General features: G+C 26.4%; 1 protein-coding gene across 1 annotated transcript; it reads right to left on the bottom strand.

The window, feature by feature from the left end:
- Positions 1 to 16,804: 16,804 nt before the first annotated feature.
- On the bottom strand, positions 16,805 to 18,292 carry LOC132947030 (inhibitor of growth protein 4-like). Its single transcript, XM_061017209.1, has 6 exons — positions 18,106 to 18,292; positions 17,811 to 18,049; positions 17,636 to 17,744; positions 17,467 to 17,568; positions 17,145 to 17,395; positions 16,805 to 17,004 (listed from the first exon to the last, which is right to left on the bottom strand). The coding sequence occupies exons 1-6, from the start codon at positions 18,140 to 18,142 to the stop codon at positions 16,903 to 16,905; spliced, it is 840 nt and encodes a 279-aa protein (XP_060873192.1). The 5' UTR covers positions 18,143 to 18,292; the 3' UTR covers positions 16,805 to 16,902.
- Between the last annotated feature and the right edge of the window lie 2,739 nt (positions 18,293 to 21,031).

Below are 21,031 nucleotides of genomic sequence, written 5' to 3'. Positions count from 1 at the left end.
AAACGATATTCGCCTTTTAATTGATACTAGCTGAATCCGTCCGCCGGGTACACTAATGCACACTATTTTAGCGTATTGTATATAATATTGATCTTAAGCTTTTTACGGCGACTTTGTGTGATTTTCGGCACAACGTTGTGATAAACAATTATTATAGTATACCTATAATTTATCAGTATACTATTAACTACGATTTTTTCAAGTTGAGGTGCTCGCATATAAATGTAACTATATAGGCCTTTAAGTTAGATGAAAGAGGAGAGATTAATTGTAGTTCAGACATTTTTTGATCGATAAATAACATATGAATGTCCATTCATATTGTGTCACCCTCGCACAGTTGCATAGTAGTAACACTATTAAACATTTGTTGTGTTATTTTATAACATAACACATTATAGGTACCCAATTAATTTTTTTTTAATTGTATAACAAATATTAAGTTAACAATATTACGTAGGTACAAGTACATTGTACATACATTTACCTTTTACACAAAATATTTGAGTGGGCTTCAAACAATTATAAGCGTCCAGACGCTGCAGAGAAAACGAACCTAAGACACAACTATTACAGTCTATATAGCCACTATATAAGTACGATTATTAATGTGGTGCGTTATTCAATTTTTAATTATTCAAAAGGGATAGGAAATTTAAAAAATAATTAGTTAATTAGTTAATTACTCGCGTGTAAATTCATCTAGTATTGGTTTATAGCACGAATGTTTATGTATGTGTATCAAATAATAATAATTTTAAATAGTATAAGTATAAGTTAACCCATTTCATATAGACTATAGCATATAAGAACAAAACTAAAATAACACATTGTATTTTCAAAATGCACATTATTATTATATCTATATATTTTGCACGTGGTATTTTCATAACGATCATTGCTATGCATAACTTAACAATAATTAATTGTAGCCAGTTTTTTGTATTCATTTAATTTATCTAACAAAATATATGTACATACTTTTGTTTTTTAATTATGATAATTGATAATATACCATATTAATGTAATATATTATCATTTATCCGAAATTTTTCGATAACTTTCCTTTGAACGTAATAAAACGATCACATTTAAAAATGACCTTTTTAAATAGAACCAACTAAATAATATAATTTATAATTAATAGATAAGCAACTTTTAGATCATTCCTTCTTGACTCTTGTAGAAAAAACGATAACGGACGAAATTAAAAATAACATAATTATTTGATATAATATATTAGTACAATACACATACGTCATATTATTAATTGTTCCGTACATAATCTAAAACTTGTCTGAATATAAAGTAATATGTTAAGTAAAAAAAGAATTTAAAAAGGGCCACATAAATTAATAGCATTTATTAACAAAATATTTTATTACTTGAAGGTTAACAAACATTTTATAAATTTTCTTCGACATTAAACATTCATATAATAATTCAATATATATATTTTTTAATTATTTATACCTATTATAATATCTATATAATCGACCGTGTCCTAACTGGCTGATAAACGTATATAAAACCTAAACTATGATAGCTAGATACCTGAAATATTGACAATACTTCGTACTACCGACTACCGTGTAGTAGTGCCCAATTTTTTCAAAATTCACATTTTAAAGAGGTATTTACACTTTTTGAAAATCCAAAAAAAATAATTGTTTATAAATGGTTGCTATTATTTTACAGGTTATAATAGTATAGTGGAAATTGGTAGAAATGTATTCATCATTGTTATGCATAAATAGTAACCATTAGTTACTCGGCCAGATGAGGTAAAAGGAAAAAGTATTCATAAAATCGTCGCATTTATGGCCTCGAATGAAGATATTATAGTTTAAAACAAATACGAGTTTATTTGAAACATTTTTTAGGGACAATTATAAGTCGACGTTTGTATAGATATTATAGTATATAATATGAGCCTTTTAAATAAATTGTGGGATAGGTTCGGCAAAACCACTATTCGTTGCACCCGTGCGCACGTCTATATTATTAATATATATAGTTTCGGATATTCGGCAAACAATGATATTATTAACAATTTTAAAACATTATTTAATTAACTAATTTAAGATTACCGATGACTTAAAATAATTTTAAGAGTTTCAACGATTTTTGAATATTGAATATTTCAATACAAGTAATACAACTCAATTTAAATCTCCATACGTCATGCCCATACACTGATCCAATTCTCTTGAGTTTATTTTATCTTATCATAGATAGTAATTTCGTCGGAAAATATTTAAATATTATTATAAAAAATCTCTAAACTACAATATTACTCACAACCACATAAATGGTTGAACAATTATTTTTAAACTTTAATTGTATTAGTATTTAGTATCTATAATAACCACATTATCAATATTTAATTACAAATACGTATATCATATTATAATATTATACTATTTTGTATCATTCAAAAAATTAATATATATATAAATATATAATATTATAAATAATTTTCTAAAATTTGAAACAACAACCCAGACAGCATTCTGTAATGATAATAATATTATTGAAATAACTTTATACTAATATTATTCGTGATTTTGTTATAATAATATTTTCAAACAAAAAAATGCTGTCTGAGAATATTATAATTTGCATATTTTCGTCGTTAAGTTGAATTACACATAATATATTATCGTAATTTAAAACAATATATTATTTATAATATTATCATTAATATCATTATTATCACTACATATAATTTTTTTGAATGATATAATATAGTATAATATAATATAACATACGTGTTTGTAATTAAATATTAATAATGTGGTAATTATAGATACTAATTAACGTTCAAAAAATATTTGTTTAACCATTTGCATGTGGTTGTGGGTAATATTGCAGTTTGGGGACTTTTATTCTGATTACCGTCTACTAAGGGCCTATAAAAGTCAATAACGAATAAACGGATTTTATCATAATATATTTTGCGATGTAATAATCCCGTAATCTGTATAGTTGTGTTCGACATTGTCGTGCAAAAGTTTTGTAATAATATTACTATTGTAATTTCAACGATACAACTCGAAACAAAAATTTGTAGCGAGGAAAGTAAATTATAAGACGTGTTCAAATCGTCAACACTACGAGAAAAAATATTATTTTCAATACTTTAGCTGCGATTGCGCCGCACAGCGGCTGCTCAAACACGCAGTGTGATGGGTCTTTTCGAATGGTTCTCGAGCAGTGTAGAGGTGTCCGCGGGGTATTATCACTATACCATTCGTTACATTTTAACAACCAAGCATTTCGGACGAGTGGCCTTGGGGTTATTGCTACAGTGTCGGCGGCTTTTGTGTCTTCTTCTAATACAATACATTAAGAGTGTACGTGCAGAGAGTGAACGTAGTGTGCGTGTGCCCGCGTGGCCTTGAGCACACGTGTATCGTATAGTCACTAACTTTAGTCGTATAGAATACGTGTTTGTTTGGAAACAGTATGTGGCGTGTGAGAGAGAGATAGAGGAAGCACTAAGGGGAAAGAATATTATGATATTTTCTTTACCAAGGTTATAGAGTGTTTTACAGGTACAAGGTACATACAATGCTACACCCAAATACTGAAATAATTACATAAGAATATAATGTATTAAACAAATTGGTTAAAATTAAATTAATCAGCATGAACTAATGAACATTCCATAAAAATATAAAATACAATAGAACTAATTTTATTACTTAAACTTCCTCGGGAAAAAAAATCTCCGATCCTAGGAAAAAAAATCCCTAGACTACAATATTACTCACAACCACATGCAAATGGTTGAACAATTATTTTGTAAGCGTTAATTTTATTAGTATTATTTAGTATCTATAATTACCACATTATCAATATTTAATTACAAATACGTATATTATATTATAATATTACACTATTTTGTATCATTCAAAAAATTAATATATATATAAATATATAATATTATAAATAATTATCTAAAATTTGAAACAACGACCCAGACAGCATTCTGTAATGATAATAATATTATTAAAATAACTTTATACTAATATTATTCGTGATTATGTTATAATAATATTTTTAAACAAAAAAATGCTGTCTGAGAATATTATAATTTGCATATTTTTGTCGTTAAGTTGAATTACACATAATATTATCATTAATATTCTATTATCACTACATATAATTTTTTTGAATGATATAATATAGTATAATATATTATAACATGCGTGTTTGTAATTAAATATTAATAATTTGGTAATTATAGATACTAATTAACGTTCAAAAAATATTTGTTTAACCATTTGCATGTTGTTGTGGGTAATATTGCAGTTTGGGGACTTTTATTCCGATTACCGTCTACTAAGGGCCTATAAAAGTCAATAACGAATAAACGGATTTTATCATAATATATTTTGCGATGTAATAATCCCGTAATCTGTACAGTTGTGTTCGACATTGTCGTGCAAAAGTTTTGTAATAATATAACTATTGTAATTTCAAAGATACAACTCGAAACAAAAATTTGTAGCGAGGAAAGTAAATTAGACATGTTCAAATCATCAATACTACGAGAAAAAATATTATTTTCAATACTTCAGCTGCAACCGCGGCGTACAGCAGCTGCTCAAACATGCAGTGTAATGGGTCTTTTCGAGGGGTTCATGAACAGAGTAGAGGTGTCCGCGGGGTATTATCACTATACCAACCGTTAAATTTTAACAACGACGCATTTCGGATAAGTGGCCTTGGGGTTATTGCTACAGTGTCGGCGTCTTTTGTGTCTTCTTCTAATACAATACATTGTGAGTATACGTGCAGAGAGTGTACGTAATGTTCGTGCGCGTGCGTGAGCTTGAGCACACGTGTATCGTATAGTTAATAATTTTAGTCGTATAGAATACGTGTTTGTTTGGAAACAGTGTGTGGCGTGTGTGTGTGAGAGAGAGAGAGTGACAGAGTAAGCACCAAGGAAATATTATTATATTTACCAAGGTTATAGAGTGTCTTAAAGGTACAAAATACCTATAGAGTGCTACACCCAAATACTGAAATAATTACATAAGAATAAAATGTATTAAACTAATCACTTAAAATTAAATTAATCAGCATGAACCGATGAACATTCCATAAAAATATAAAATACAATAGAACTAAAATTATTATTTAAAAATATTTATATTTCATAACATCGTATTGTACAAAAAATATGTGAGATATACTGATATCCCACCGAAAACACTTCATAATTTCTGCACACAAATTTAATGACAAAACGATAAAGATCATAAATTATAACGATTAGTCATAATCTTAGTAGTTAGTACACTGTGTATCCGTCGGATACTATGTTTTATAATAGTTTACACGTAGGTTATGATCAAAACCTACAATTGTTTTTTGGTGGTTGAGACTTTAGTATTTTACATTTTGACTACACTATACCAACAGTTTTAAATCTTTACACAAAAACTGTTAGGAAGTATCGTGAGAAGAATTTCTTGTTTTTGGTACAAGTTCTGAGGACAAAATAATAATCTAATGGTATGTCCGTTGCCATGATGATGAAATAGTCGTTCCACAGATGAACGCACGCGGGCGTGTACTTCCCAAAAATCAGTATTATATATCACGTAACGATAACAACAATGATTACTTTCACCTCACACTGAGTTACACCGTAAATCGAAAGCGGTCCGAACCAAAATGTAGGGATGAATATATTAAAGCAGACCTGTGAGATTTAATTTCCATACAAATGCTAGCTTTTTTTATAATGCATATATATTTTTTTAACTAGTTGTAAGTGTTATTATGTATCACTCGAAAGGTCAAACACGCTTAGAACTCGTTTAAAAAAATTAAAATAATGACGCAACAGATACACGTTAATGATCTCATATAGTCATAGTCATTCCTATAGGTCTTATAATAGATAATATTTTTAATCGTAACTATATAACTATTACCGTTGAATGTACTTACCTACAAAATATATTATACTCAATGAATAATTATATTACCAACTAACTAAATCTAACGTATTATTTCCACTGCATCACTAAAACTGGTTAATAAAGAAAGTCACCTTGATGGTATAATAAATGGGAATTTCGACCTATAACCTTTTAAGTTGTAATCTAATAACTATGCATTTAGAATATTTAAATTTAACTAAATTCGATTAAATTAGTTCGTTAACATATATCGTGGAGAGAAAATGGATGATATAAATATACAAAAGAAAATAGTGATTATTTTTAATTAACACTATACTCTATACTCTATAGTCAATGTAGTGTATAGCGACTATTAAAGATATTATAAAATATACTATAAGACATACGTTATAACTTATAAGTGAATAATATACATAATACACAATATATATTATTACTTATTAGGTTACTACCTAACCTAATAGCAAGGCTGGGCAAGTTAACCATTTCTTTAACTCGTTAAGTTAAGTTATTTTTAAATTATAAAGTTAAGTGAAGTTAAAAGTTACTCGTATTTTTTTTTGTTAACTCGTTAAGTTAAGAGTTAACTATGAAAAAAAAGTAGCTACCTAACCTAATAGCAAGGCTGGGCAAGTTAACCATTTCTTTAACTCGTTAAGTTAAGTTATTTTTAAATTATAAAGTTAAGTGAAGTTAAAAGTTACTCGTATTTTTTTTTGTTAACTCGTTAAGTTAAGAGTTAACTATGAAAAAAAAGTAGCTTACCTTAGAGTAAAGTTAAAATTTGGTTCGTTTTGCAAAAATAAAAATTCCAGACACATAATATGGTTTATTAGATAGTTTTTCTTTACACTCAAGAAAATTACAGGGGTAATTTAAAATGATACATCAAAGTAAAAATCCATTCAAAAGTTTCATTATTCTTCGGACAAAAATTAACTTTATTTAGATACTTTTGAAATAAAATTAACATGAAGTTAACACGTTAATCTAGAAAAAAAATTAAGTTAAATTGAAAATAAAAGTAACGAGTTAACTATCTTAATTAAAATTAACTTAACGTTTTAACTTAATTTTAACTTTTAACTCGTTAACGCCCAGCCCTGTCTACTTGTACATATATAGATGATGTATCCTCTTAAATTTTAGTGTAAAATGTTAGTAAATAATGTACTCACATTTTCTCAATGAACGACATATTATGTGTGTACCGAACTATATAATTAAATAATTCAAAAAATCAAAAGACGATGTAATTTGTTGTAGAACATTGACCCTAAGGATTTTAGTGAATTTTAAATCCCTATAAAGTTATGCCTGTGTTTATCAGTTTATGTCATAATTATAGATTTGTATAATGCCGTCCCAACAATAATCACTTAAATCATAACTCAATACTCAATACTCATGCAGTCATTCATAATAATTAAGGTAATAAATATTATTATTTATTATATAATAACTAATTATTTATTATTATTATAATTTATTAATTTACCACGTGTGTTTCGTACCATGCTATAGACAGTGCTCAAATTGGAAATTATTAAGTAGAGGATCTCAATCCAACAATTTATAAACTGCGTCCCAAGTGCAAAATAACTCAACGCAGACCCGTGGGGGGCTTTGCCCCACACACCCCCCTTATCTAATTTCTAATTTTTCAATACCAAGGCTGAACATTAACGAGTTAAAATTAAGTTAAGTTACTCGTTTCTTTTTTTTTCAAATTAACTTTTAACTTAAAGTGTTAGTTTTTTCAAGATTTACGTGTTAACTTCAAGTTAATTTTATTTCAAAAGAATCTAAATTAAGTTAATTTTCGTCCGAAGAATAATGCAAATTTTTGAATGGGTTTTTGCTTTGATGTATCATTTTAAATTTCCCCAGTAATTTATTTTTGCAAATTAGCAAATTTTAACTTAACACTAAACTAAGTTTTTTTCAAAGTTAACTCTTAACTTAACGAGTTAATGAAAAAAATACGAGTAACTTTTAACTTCACTTAACTTTATTATTTTAAAATAACTTAACTTAACGAGTTAAAAAAAATCGTTAACTTGCCCAGCCTTGTTCAATACTACATTTCACCTTGGTTACAGAATTTTAACTTTATTCTATTAGGAAATAAAAATATAATTATCAGTGATAATATCTTAATAATTTTAATTTGTGCTTCAAACGCATACCTATGTCAGTTGTGAGCACCAGTCCACAGGTATTTGATAATACAATAGTTTATTGTAGGTATACATACTATATGTGAACTACTAAACTAGGCAAAGAACAAGTGTGATATAATAATATAAACAAACTATCATAAAAAATTTAGTAAGGTATTAGGAAGTCTAAACCAGTGGTATTCAACCAGTGGGTCGCTACCCAATCGTGAGTCGCGTAACCTGTAAAAATAGGCAGTGAAATGTTTTTTTTTTTGGAAAAAAAAATAAGTTTATACAATTATAAATTATGAATTCGAATTAGTTATGAATGAATTGAAGAACAATATTTTACAGTAGATATAATGACAGTTAAAATGTCTACTGAGATAGAAAATCAATAAATTGAGCTTGCTTGTAATCCCAAACTTAAACAAATGTTTATTGATACTTTTTTAGAAATGTCTTGGGTTATTTATGTACGGAGAATTACGCAGAACTAGCAGCTAAAGTTGTTTTTCTTTCATGGCCTACAAAGTTAACACGAGTCGTGAAAATATTGTTACAAAAACAGTGGATCGCGAGTCAAAAAGGTTGACACACCTAGTCGAAACCATAGAAAGGATGAAAAATATTTTTATATTAAAAAATGTAAAATTCATTAGGTATTCATTAGGTCTTTGACAACAATTTAGATCCACTCCAAATTTTAATAAAAATTATTTTAGGCATTAAATTGTACCGTACCCCCCGAAATAATCGAACAGCCCTAGTCTGTCAGTTATAATAATATTTTTAAATTACAACAAAATAACTAAGATTGTTATTCTTCGTTTAAGGATTTAATTTCATTCAAATTTGAACTTAAAATAGCAATAAAAAAAAAACTGTGTTTATATATTTTTATATATGTATTAGATTTTTTGGTGACAGTATAAACTACTTATGAGGAAACTTGTATTTTATTTTCAAATTTTGATCTAATAAAAAAATTTCATTGACATTTATTGAAAAAAAAAACTAAAAATTAAAATATTTGAATGCCTACAAACAGTTCAAAACGAGTCAAAATATATTATAAAAATGTTAAAATGTATAGAAAATAACAAAATAAACATTTGGGAACAAATTAAGTATGTACGGTTATTCAATTTTGTATTACAACAAAATAATAAAATCCTTCGTTGAGAATTGAATAAGTTACAAAGAAAACACAAGTACAAATACATTGGAACTTCAAACGCTCATAAAAATTTAGTTTGACTTTCCAGCAAAAATGTTTAAATTGTTTAAATATATTCTAAGAATAAAAATAGTTTACATTAGATATAAAAATAGAACTAACCAAATTTTTTATTTTAATTTAGTGCAACCCACCTCCTACTCCTCCTGACACAGTAGTAAGTGATTAAATGATTAGCCATATTCATTAAGCTGAAATAGGTACCTTCTTATATTTCTATAGTTGTATAATACTAGTATGTAAAGTATAAGTACTTAGCCACTTAGGTATAGTAAAAAATTACACAAGCTATAATATATTAAATATTAATATTGTTTTACAAAGTATAAACATAATTGAGAAAAGTTTATTTTTATTATTTACCCATTCACAATAATTGTGCGGAACCATTTTTTACGACAAAGTGTCTTTCGATACTAAAATATATAATTGTATATAATATCAATCCATTCATGTGATGTTAAATTAAACAGATAAAACCAGTTTTTATATCCGGATAGGTAACTATTAAACCATCTATTTTTTCAGGAAGAATTTAAAAGCGTACACTATTATTGAAATATTCAGAAAATTTTAACTTTGATTTTTTTTAGTTACTGTCAATAAAAAAAATGTTCTCTCCGTCAAAACACAAATAATTGAGTGTAAATCTTCAATATTTTTTTTATGTGCGTCTAAAACTCTAAAGTATAAAATGTTGACATATTTTATCAAAATCATGAAAACTTAAAAATTATTTTGAGTTAGAAATTCAAACAAATTTTAGATTCTGAGTAATGACTACAATGCTATGTGTCTTTTTATTTTTTTTGTGTCTGTCTTGATCGTTTGGGGCAGTACAACTGCTTCGATTTTCTTTAACAGTATCTTGTACCTCGGGAATGTAAATCTAGTTGGTACATTTGGGTGGTCAAAATTTAAAATTCCCAATAGTTTTAAAAAGCGCCGGGAAAAACAAAATAAAATTAAGGAAAAACTGGAATTTATACCCCGTGTATGTGCCACTGTTTATTTGTGTAGAAATTACAGCAAATAATGATTATAATAAACACAAATAAACCAAATAATAAAATCATATTACATATTTAAATTAATAATGTCTATAATACAGAATAATACTCAACATCATTGTTTAGGAACTTTCTTTATTTTAATTGAAATAATAATAACAATAATGCCAAATTTTTATTGAAACAAAATTAAATCAGAATAAAAATATAAAATTACAAACGCATTTATTTTTTTACTTGTAAAGAGTGATTTTAATTTTGGTAAATTTTGCAAATAAATGACATAAGTGGGTAAGTGACTTAAAGTGACTCAATTTTAAAAAGGTGACTTACATCCAGCCCTGCTTGTTTAATTAATATTAATAAAGTATAAACCTTTGATGAATGCTGGTTCAAAATAATCAATTGCTGCAGAATTTTGTTTAAATACTTCCAACTTTTGATATGCAATATCTATCGAGGAACTATGAATTTTAATGCCATGGTTAACTCGATTAACACCTATAAAAAATAAGGAAAAATGTTTACAGTTGATTAAACGTAACTAATACCAAATACTATAGATTAGTAATTAGTATTATATAGTATTTACTATTTGCTAATACAAATACAAATAGAATACAAATTGATAACCAGCTTACCGGCGTAATGATAACTGATAACGTCGTAACGCTTACGCAAGGTGTATTGATAAGGTGTCGTCACTTGTTTGAAAACTTGATTGAAAATTTTACTACAGATAGTCGTCACCACCGGCCGATAAACGAACACTTTAGTACACCAAAGCCATAGAAAATTGAAAATTATAATATTATGATTTAAGGAATAAAATTCAACATTTTTCATTGCATAATGACTTCTATGTTCTACATTATTTGTATGCATGTATTTAAATACTTTATTTTTATCAAATACAATTATTAATATTATTAAATATTGTCATTTTAAATTTTCTATTACAAGAAAAATATAAGAAAAATGTAAGAGTTAATTCAATAAATTATCATACATAATGCTTTCAAAGTATTACAATTAACAAATAACAATTATTAATTATTAATTTATATATTGATTTTAAATACAATTCATAATATGTTGATATTGAGTTTAATACTAGTATTCATATTACCTATGTGTTACCAAAATGCATATATTTTGAATACCTTTTTATGCATTTATTACTCAGTTGTACCTATCACCATTAGTTTTATAATATATTATAGTATTCATAGTATTTATAGTATATTATAAAATCAATGCTATTACCTAGGTATATGTATATTATTATATATTAACGGAGATCCTTGGGATAGAAACATATCCAATATTATCCATATGCTAAATGGTTGATAGATTTATATGGTCATCCTAGATAAGTGCTTATTTTCTTTAGACTTTAAGCGTTTATGGAAAAAATGTAAATACTTATAATGTTAATACTATTATTAATATTTTTCAAAAGTATATAAAAACATTAATTTAGTATAGGTACATTTTAATAATTTTAGTATAATATACCTAATCTAGAAAAAACAATTAATAACTTTGATTAAGGGGGCCTTGACAGTTTTACATTAAATTTAGGGAGCCTCTTGACAAAAAAAATTTGAGATCTGTACTAGATTATACTGTACAATATCTAAATATATACAACTAGCTATCCCGGTAAACGATCATGTTTGTGATGTTGCATTTCAATTTAAAAACTTCATATACATTTTTCAAACATAATTTGTAGTTATTGAAGAAATATATAAACAAAATTTTTGACAAAGGTTGGTAGCTCAATACACAATCATTTGCAATATGATTTATCGAGTAGACATCAATTATAAAATATGATATAAATTTAGTCACTTCTCTGGAAATTTGCATCCTTAATAAAATCTTTAAATTAAATTAAAATTATTATGATTCTGATCCTAATTTTAATAGTAGTTTAGTAGAGTGGAGTATTATTTTCTAGTGCTCATAAATGTCACAAGAAGTAAGAAAAATCAAACCATGATATTAAATAACAAAAACAAATTTCAGAATTAACTTCTATTAGTCTTGAAGAAAGATTGCTCAAAAATGCAGTTCCAAATAACCAACAAATTGCATTGCTTCAAATTTTATCTGCATTATAAGTCAATTATAAAAATAGATGTAGGTACTTTGAAGATTGGTTGCTATTATGTATGCTGTTCAATATGCGTTCATCTTGCGGTTATAATTTTCTTAGAAATCATGATATTATGCCTTTATCTTGTGAAGGACCATAAGGAGGTAAATAAGAAATAAAGTTTTTTTTTTAAATATTAGTACTTTTTACCAAGATAATATTGTATATATTAATATTATAAATTATGTCTTTTATATTTCTTTTTTTGCAACTATTCAGTCTTCATCTTTCTCAAACAGGGGAATTTAAACAACAGGATATAATTGTTTTTGATGAAATATCTACTCGTGAAAGTGAAGCTGTTAATTCTGTCAACCTTACATATACAGGTGACCAATGATTACCTACTTAATATATTATATGCTAGTTTTTATTGGTATTGTAAAAATTTTCAGGTTTGGTAGATTTTGGAGATGATGGTGACAAGGGAAAATCATTCTCTGATAAAGCAAACCGTGGGTTGGTTTTTATGTTTGTACCTATAGCCAACAGTTATGCCCAACCAATTGGGGTATTCACTTCAAATGGTCTAACTAAAGGTGTGGTGCTCGACCAATTGATGATTAAAGCAATCACAGTTCTTGAAAAAGCAGGTGCTTTTCTTCATGGAGTAGTTTGTGATAGAACAGCACACAATAGGAAATTTTGGACTAAAATGGGAATTAATGAAAAATTAAACGAAGTTAGGAATTGGTTTGAGCATCCAACAGTGGCGGTTATACATGCTGTTCAAGAGGGGGGGGGGGGCAAAATAAAACCAACCTTCCCTCCTTATAGCATTTTTATATATATAGGTTATATACATATAATATAAAATATACACAAGGATTATAGGTATAAAATATAAATGTTTAATAATGTTTACATATTAATAATATTAAGTTATTAACAAACTTTAATATTAATGTTTTAAAAAAAAAAGATATAAATGTATTGACTTATAAAATATAATTATTTAAAAGCATTCAACTATGCAAAACTATTGAATATTTTTAATGAAAATACTTATAAAGTAATATTACGAAAAGCATAAGCAAAGAAAATTAAGTAGGTACTTATTTTTCCATAATGTTATCAAATAATATTTTTAATTTTAGTAGAGTGAAGTAAACAAGAAAAGTAATTTTTTTAATCATTTATATTGTATACCACTACACATTTAGTAAATATAATAATATATACTAATATCCCTTGAAATTTGAGTTATTTTTTAAAATGTTTATTGAGCAATACCTAATACTCAAAAGTCAAATGATTTATACATTACTTATAATAGGTACCTTCTAAGTGTAGAAAAGCGTTCTATACTTCTACTGAATACTATGTTAAAATATAATCCTATAAATATTTTGCTATCAAATCATAAAATTCAAAAATTTGTCTATAGGTGTTGATGGGTCAGCGATATACGAAATTAAAAAAAAAACCAAATTGCACCTTTTGCCCCCCCCCCCCTTAAAACCACCACTGGCAAATGAAAAACGAAAAATCTTTGCTTTTGCAGATACACCACGTTTTTTCAAAAATGTTGGGAATCGGCTCTATGACAACAAAGAGCTTCAGGCTAGCTGTGTATCAATTTTCAACCAAACCTAATTGGCTAATAATTTAATTTTAAAAATATTAATGTGATTTTTATAGGTTCATAAAGATGAACCATTAATAAAATGGGATCATTTTGTAAAAGTGCACGATTTAGATAAACCGGTAATGCGGGAAATTTAAGAGTGTCCAAAATTATCAATTTCTTATGTAGTATTAAACAGTTCATCTAAAATGCGTGTTCGACTAGCTGCGCAGGTGACATTATCTCAATTTCAATATTAAATATAGTTATAAATTATAACTTATTAAAAATAACAATAGTAGTTGAAATATATTTTCAGTAATTCTAAGGCAAAAAGTCTTAATTTTTATCGCTTCTATTGTCGTGCATTAAAAGATGCCACAGCTACTGAAGATTTTTGTTTAAAAATAAATGAAGCATTTGATTCATTAAATCTGAAACAGTTAAATAAAGGAATGTCACTTAACAATCATGAGTATTAAGTAAATATTTAAAATTTTGAAAACTCAAAATACTTGAAAAAATAGACTATATTGATTTTAAATTCTATGAAAAAATATAGATATTCATAGTTATATTAATGTTTTGGAAAAATGAATTATTATTTGACTATCAACTAGTGATTCATAAATATAAACTAAAAATGGTGTTTATTTTTATGTTTTTATATATGTACGATACATATTATGATCATTCATATACGATATCATGTATCAATATGATCAAAACTCATTAATATACGATATTACAATGAACTCTTAAGTTAAATTTTAAATAGTTTAGCTGAATCATCTTGGAGTATTTAAAATGAGTAAGAAAAAATTATAACCATACTTCTGGCTTATATGCTTATGCACAAGGTTTTTGCATGCTTTTACAAAGATAAAAACATATTTTTCTCTATTATTTAACTATTACTGCACATTATTTAATTATAAATATGAAATACTTGATAAATTTATTACTTAAAATATTTTTATAAACAATAGTTTGTTTCTTACAAAGTCAACAATAATTTAATGTTTCATTCCTCGCAATCATAATTAGTTTCAAAAATTATAAAATCCATCTGAAACTGGTAAGGATGAAACATATGTATAAACAGAAGAAAACATAATTGAGTTGTCCATGTAATACATTGATAGTTTATCTGGAACTTGGTAACCCTATTTTGCTGACTATAAGAAACAAAAAAAGTCATTAACTTGCCCAACCTTGCTTTGAAATCCATTATATGTAAGATCGTTTTTTTTTAAGTGCGATAAGTTGACCTGTAGACTGTAGAGTGTAGAAGACTAATAATGAATGAACAATTAACAATTTTATATTATGCTTACCTGCAACTACCTAAACACATAAATAATACATAAGTATATATATATATGTATATATTTATATTTATTAATATTATTACTTTGTGTCTTACTAGTTACTATGTAAGACTCATAATCTAAATACCACTGCCTAATAAAAATACGAAGTACACAATATGATTGGAAATTAATGTCATTATACTATACATTTATTTTATACTCACTACTCAGTAGTCAGTTAATAAATTGTATTTGTATCTAATAATATAATATTCAAAATTTAAATATTTTTAAATCCAGCGGCCTGTGATAATATAATTTGTTGTTTATCCCAAGCCAAACTGATATGATATTTTTCATCCATGAAAGTGATATAAACCGTTTTTATTTACTGTCTGGTATGTAGAGACCAGGATGTGTAGATGTGAATTTGAAAGTAACAACATATTATGTCTAGTTCAGACTTCAGACATTTAGTTATACATGAGTAATGGAAATTGGTTCATTAATTTTTGGACATTGAAAATAGCTTTATGATAAACATTAGTAAAACCATAATAAATGTATTTTCTATCTAATAATTATATAAGATTTTATATTTAACTTATGATTAATACAACAAATAACTAAATTACTAATTGATACGTTTGGTTTTAATATGTAATTTCGTCCAAATTTGAACTTATTAATACTAAAATTACTCAAATTTAACTTAAAATGCCTGTAAAAATTGGAATCCAAAGATCTTATCATCTATTTAATGAAGAATCAAGATTACCTAATTTATGTTGATCATATTTAGTACAATAAAGTATAAATTATATTAAGAAAAGAAGAAAATATTTATATTATGTTTAATAAAAACATTAAGTTATATCTTTCCAGCTATAACTGTCTTATTAGAAATTTTGTTTAACAATTTCTGTTCTTGTTGCTAATTTTTATTTTTCAGTATGTTAGCTAGTGAAGATGTTTCTGTTGGCGCTGACTCAAGTTTATTAATATAACAAGAAAACATGACCGGCGATTTGACACAGAATGGTATAGTCGTGGATTCCGAAATGATTATTTAGTATGATTTAATATTCAGACTGAAATAATGTGTGATAAGGAGTTTAAACATAATATGATTTCTTATGAGTACGACTGGTCAGTTATGCCATCTAAATGTTGTGTGAGAAACTTGTCTTTATTTCCATAAATATATTTTCTAACTTAATAAGACTGTTGTAATTATTAATTTAATAATATGAATTTTATTTTCAGTTTTGTATAAGAAATATATTTATACATAAATTGGCAATCCAAATTTAAAATAGAATATTTTATTTTATTCTCAAATTTGTATGCAATTATTAATGACAATAATTAAAATTGATTGTTCTTATCACCTTAAGAAATGTATGCACTGTATTTGTGCACTATTCATACATACAGAAATACATATATTATGTACTATGTATTTATAAAATAAAAAAACTTATTTTATTTTAAAAGTTTGTTATTTTTTCTTCCTGACTGTAATACATTTTGGGCAGAACCATTTTCCTTTGGGCTTCGTAATTAATTTGACACATGCAAAATGGAACCATTCAATAGGACACTGAAATAATAAAAGCACACAATTAAAAAATTAAACTTTACAAAACCAAACCAATGAAACAATATTCACAATGGTTACAATAATATAAATAATAATAAAATAAGTGAAAATTATTAATAAATAAATATTGAAATGCTTACGTCTGGGTTATCACAGCCTATCATTTCACCATATGAAACTTGGTTGCATAAACAGTATGTTGGTTCATTTGGATCAACAGGCATGTCTAATACTTCAGCCGAGTGAGCAACTCCAGCACCGACCAATGCACCAGTAAGAGAACTAGTCTCTACTGTAACACTGGCTACGCTTTTGGTAGGGTTTGTCTGATTAGTGACAACACTGAAGAAAGATGTTTTGCTAGGAGCTGCACTGGTCGATTTTGCTCTTACTGAAAAATGTTGGACATTATTATACATTAAAATCAACACAAAAAAATACTAAAATTATGTTGCCCCAAACCTTTTTTCAATTGTTTTTTTTTAGATGTTTTAGTAACGATTTCTTCTTCACTTGATGCACTTTCCTTTTTAACTTCTTTGTCTTTAGTCTTTGTATGTCCTCCTGAAACCAACAAGCATAAAGAAATGGCGTAACACTTTCATAATACAATATATTGCAGAACACTTACGTTTTTGTGAACCTTCCTCTATATTTTTCCTAGCGCTGATAGCTTTGTCTTGAATTTCGGCTTCAAAACGGGCTAAATCTGAATCTAATTTTCTAATATGTTTATCCACCTGAAAGGTACGTACAACAGAGTAGAATAATTCTAGGATTTTGTGAACAACTAAAAGTCAACATACCAATTCATAATTTTCTTTAGCCAGTTGAAATTTATCATCACTATATTCTTTCGCTTTGTCAAACTGACGTTGTATGCTGGTCATAGTTTCATTTTTTTTTTCTACAGAGTATCTCTTGACATTTGACATATAATCGTTGGCCAGTTTGTCAATGTTTAGCATCAGTTCTTGAACTTTCGAGTCGAGGCGTTGCATCAGAGTCAAGTTTCGCTGTAATTCAACAGGAAGGTTCTCCAAACCTAAAATATCACTCTGTTAGTATTTCGTTGATATGGTAAACCGAAAGAGAACTTACTGTCCAAATAATGTTCCAGGTATAGCGCTGAAGTCATTATTGTTATTTTATGGTTCAGCCGAGAATTTTAGAAACAAAAAATAAACAATAGGCACTTGTATACAACAGTTACAGCAATATGGAATTTATTGTGTACTGTACTTGTGTTTCTGTTTTATCAACTTCTTGAATACGAAATTTGCAACGATCCACGATGTAAAGAAGATATCTTCTCTACATACCAGGCAGTAAATAAAAACGGTTTATATCACTAGAAAAAAACTGTTTATATCACTTTCATGGATGAAAAATATCATATCAGTTTGGCTTGGGATAAACAACAAATTACATTATCACAGGCCGCTGGATTTAAAAATATTTAAATTTTGAATATTATATTATTAGATACAAATACAATTTATTAACTGACTACTGAGTAGTGAGTATAAAATAAATGTATAGTATAATGACATTAATTTCCAATCATATTGTGTACTTCGTATTTTTATTAGGCAGTGGTATTTAGATTATGAGTCTTACATAGTAACTAGTAAGACACAAAGTAATAATATTAATAAATATAAATATATACATATATATATATACTTATGTATTATTTATGTGTTTAGGTAGTTGCAGGTAAGCATAATATAAAATTGTTAATTGTTCATTCATTATTAGTCTTCTACACTCTACAGTCTACAGGTCAACTTATTGCACTTAAAAAAAAACAATCTTACATATAATGGATTTCAAAGCAAGGTTGGGCAAGTTAATGACTTTTTTAACTCGTTAAGTTAAGTTATTCTAAAATAATAAAGTTGAGTTAAGTTAAAAATTACTCGAATTTTTTTCATTAACTCGTTAAGTTAAAAGTTAACTTTGAAAAAAAAATAACTTAATTTTGTGTACAGTTAAAAATATTTGATAATTTGTAAAAATAAAAATTCCATTAACATAATATGGTTTATTAGATAGTCTTTCTTTACGCTCCAGAATATTACTGGGACAATTTAAAATGATACATCAAATTAAAAACCCATTCAAACATCTGCATTATTGATCGGATGAAAATTAACTTAATTTAGATACTTTTGATATAAAATTAACTTGAAGTTAACACGTTAATCTTGAAAAAAACTTAATTAAGTTAAAATTTAATTTGAAAAAAAAAGTAACGAGTTAACTAACTTAATTAAAATTAACTTAACGTTTTAACTAAATTTTAACTTTTAACTTTTTAATGCCCAGCCTAGGTTATTTGAATATTTAACAATGGATAATAAACTGTATAACGTTATTGGTTAATTCAATAATAATTTTCTTCACACACTACGTTTACTTAAGTGTAATTTATATTTTTACACTAACCATGATCAACATCTCAAAAAAAATCTACAAAATGTGCAAATTCTTTTAAGTAAAAAATTCATAAAAATTTTCTTTTTTAATCAAAGATTTCGAAATTTAATTCAAGACTCTTCATGAGTTTTTCTACCTTCATCAAAAAAAAAAATGTCTACCTGAAGTCAAATAAAAATTTTTTGAACGTTAGAAGTTCAAATTTTTACAAGATTGGGTATACTTCAGTTCTAATGTATTGATTTTTCTAATTTGCTGTAATTAAAAATTCTAATAACTGTAGATACTTGAAATGTATACAATATGTTTATTTTATAAATATTTTGAGCTGTTTATGGACATTTTCAATTTTCAATTTTGTTATCTGCTGTATCTATGATTTCAGGGTATGCAGTGGCAAAATGTTGTCATTATATAAAATCAAATCTATGGTAGATTTTTATGGTACTTACAATCTAAAGTTACAAACTTATAAATTGTAATCATATTATATCATCATGAATAATGGACCAATAATATTCTATCCTTTGGTAATATTGATATTTATACACTATTATAGGCATGTAAATATATAAATACTTAGAATATGTAATTCATTATTTACATCATTTTATACTTGATAGTAAATATTATAATAATATGACCAATTTGATAGATACTCTTCTTCGGTATTACTGAATACCGTTTAGATATTTCGAGTTAAGTAATTTGTCTTATAAAAAATATAACACTTATGTCTGTCAGTTTATGTGTAAGTAGTTCTTTACATATTGTTTGCGGATTGATGAAGTTACCATTTTGATTTTTGATGTTTTCGCTTGGCAGAGTTTAGAAGATTCTGTAAAATAAGCATACAATTTAGAATTTTGAACATCAATAATATTAAGTTATTTCAGTAAATAATTAATTAGTATAATAACAATTAGATTCAAATGGAGATTTATTCTATGACCAAATGTGATGGAACAGAAGAACCCCCGTGCTTTTTTTTAGAACTCTTGACTATGGTTAGAAACCACCAAAAATAATGTGAGAATTAACGGATTAATTTTTTAATTTTTTAAGTATGCAACAAATTATAAATTGGTTGAGGACAAGTATGTTAAAGCAACAATTTACTGACTAGTACATTTTAAACATCGAGAGGTATGTTGTAAATAACATTTAAAATAGAATCAGTGTTAGATAAGTACAGCAAAACATTAGGAAGCTAATTAGTTTTAAATTAATATTATATTTATCAATATGAAACATTTGGTTTATTGGTTATAAATTGTAAAATATTATATTGTAAAATTATGACAATTATTAACTTTTTAAGTGTAATAATATAGTCTGTATCTATAAAAACGAATGTTTGTGTGTGTGTGTCTTTTATGCATTCCTAAACGGCTGGACCGATTGCTAGGAAATTTGGTACAGAGGTAGACTAAATCTCTGGAACGAAGATAGGCTAATTTAAAAAGGGTAAATTCCAAACTGGGGAGGTGCTCAAACAGGGTTTATGAGATTTACCATGGCCGTTTTTTTTAAATAGTTCTTATTGGTTTTAATAATAATAATAATTATTAAAGCGGTAACCGGA

Source organism: Metopolophium dirhodum, chromosome 6 (assembly GCF_019925205.1).
Source record: "Metopolophium dirhodum isolate CAU chromosome 6, ASM1992520v1, whole genome shotgun sequence".
Lineage (NCBI taxonomy): Eukaryota > Metazoa > Arthropoda > Insecta > Hemiptera > Aphididae > Metopolophium > Metopolophium dirhodum.
This window is presented reverse-complemented; position numbering and strand designations above follow the sequence as displayed.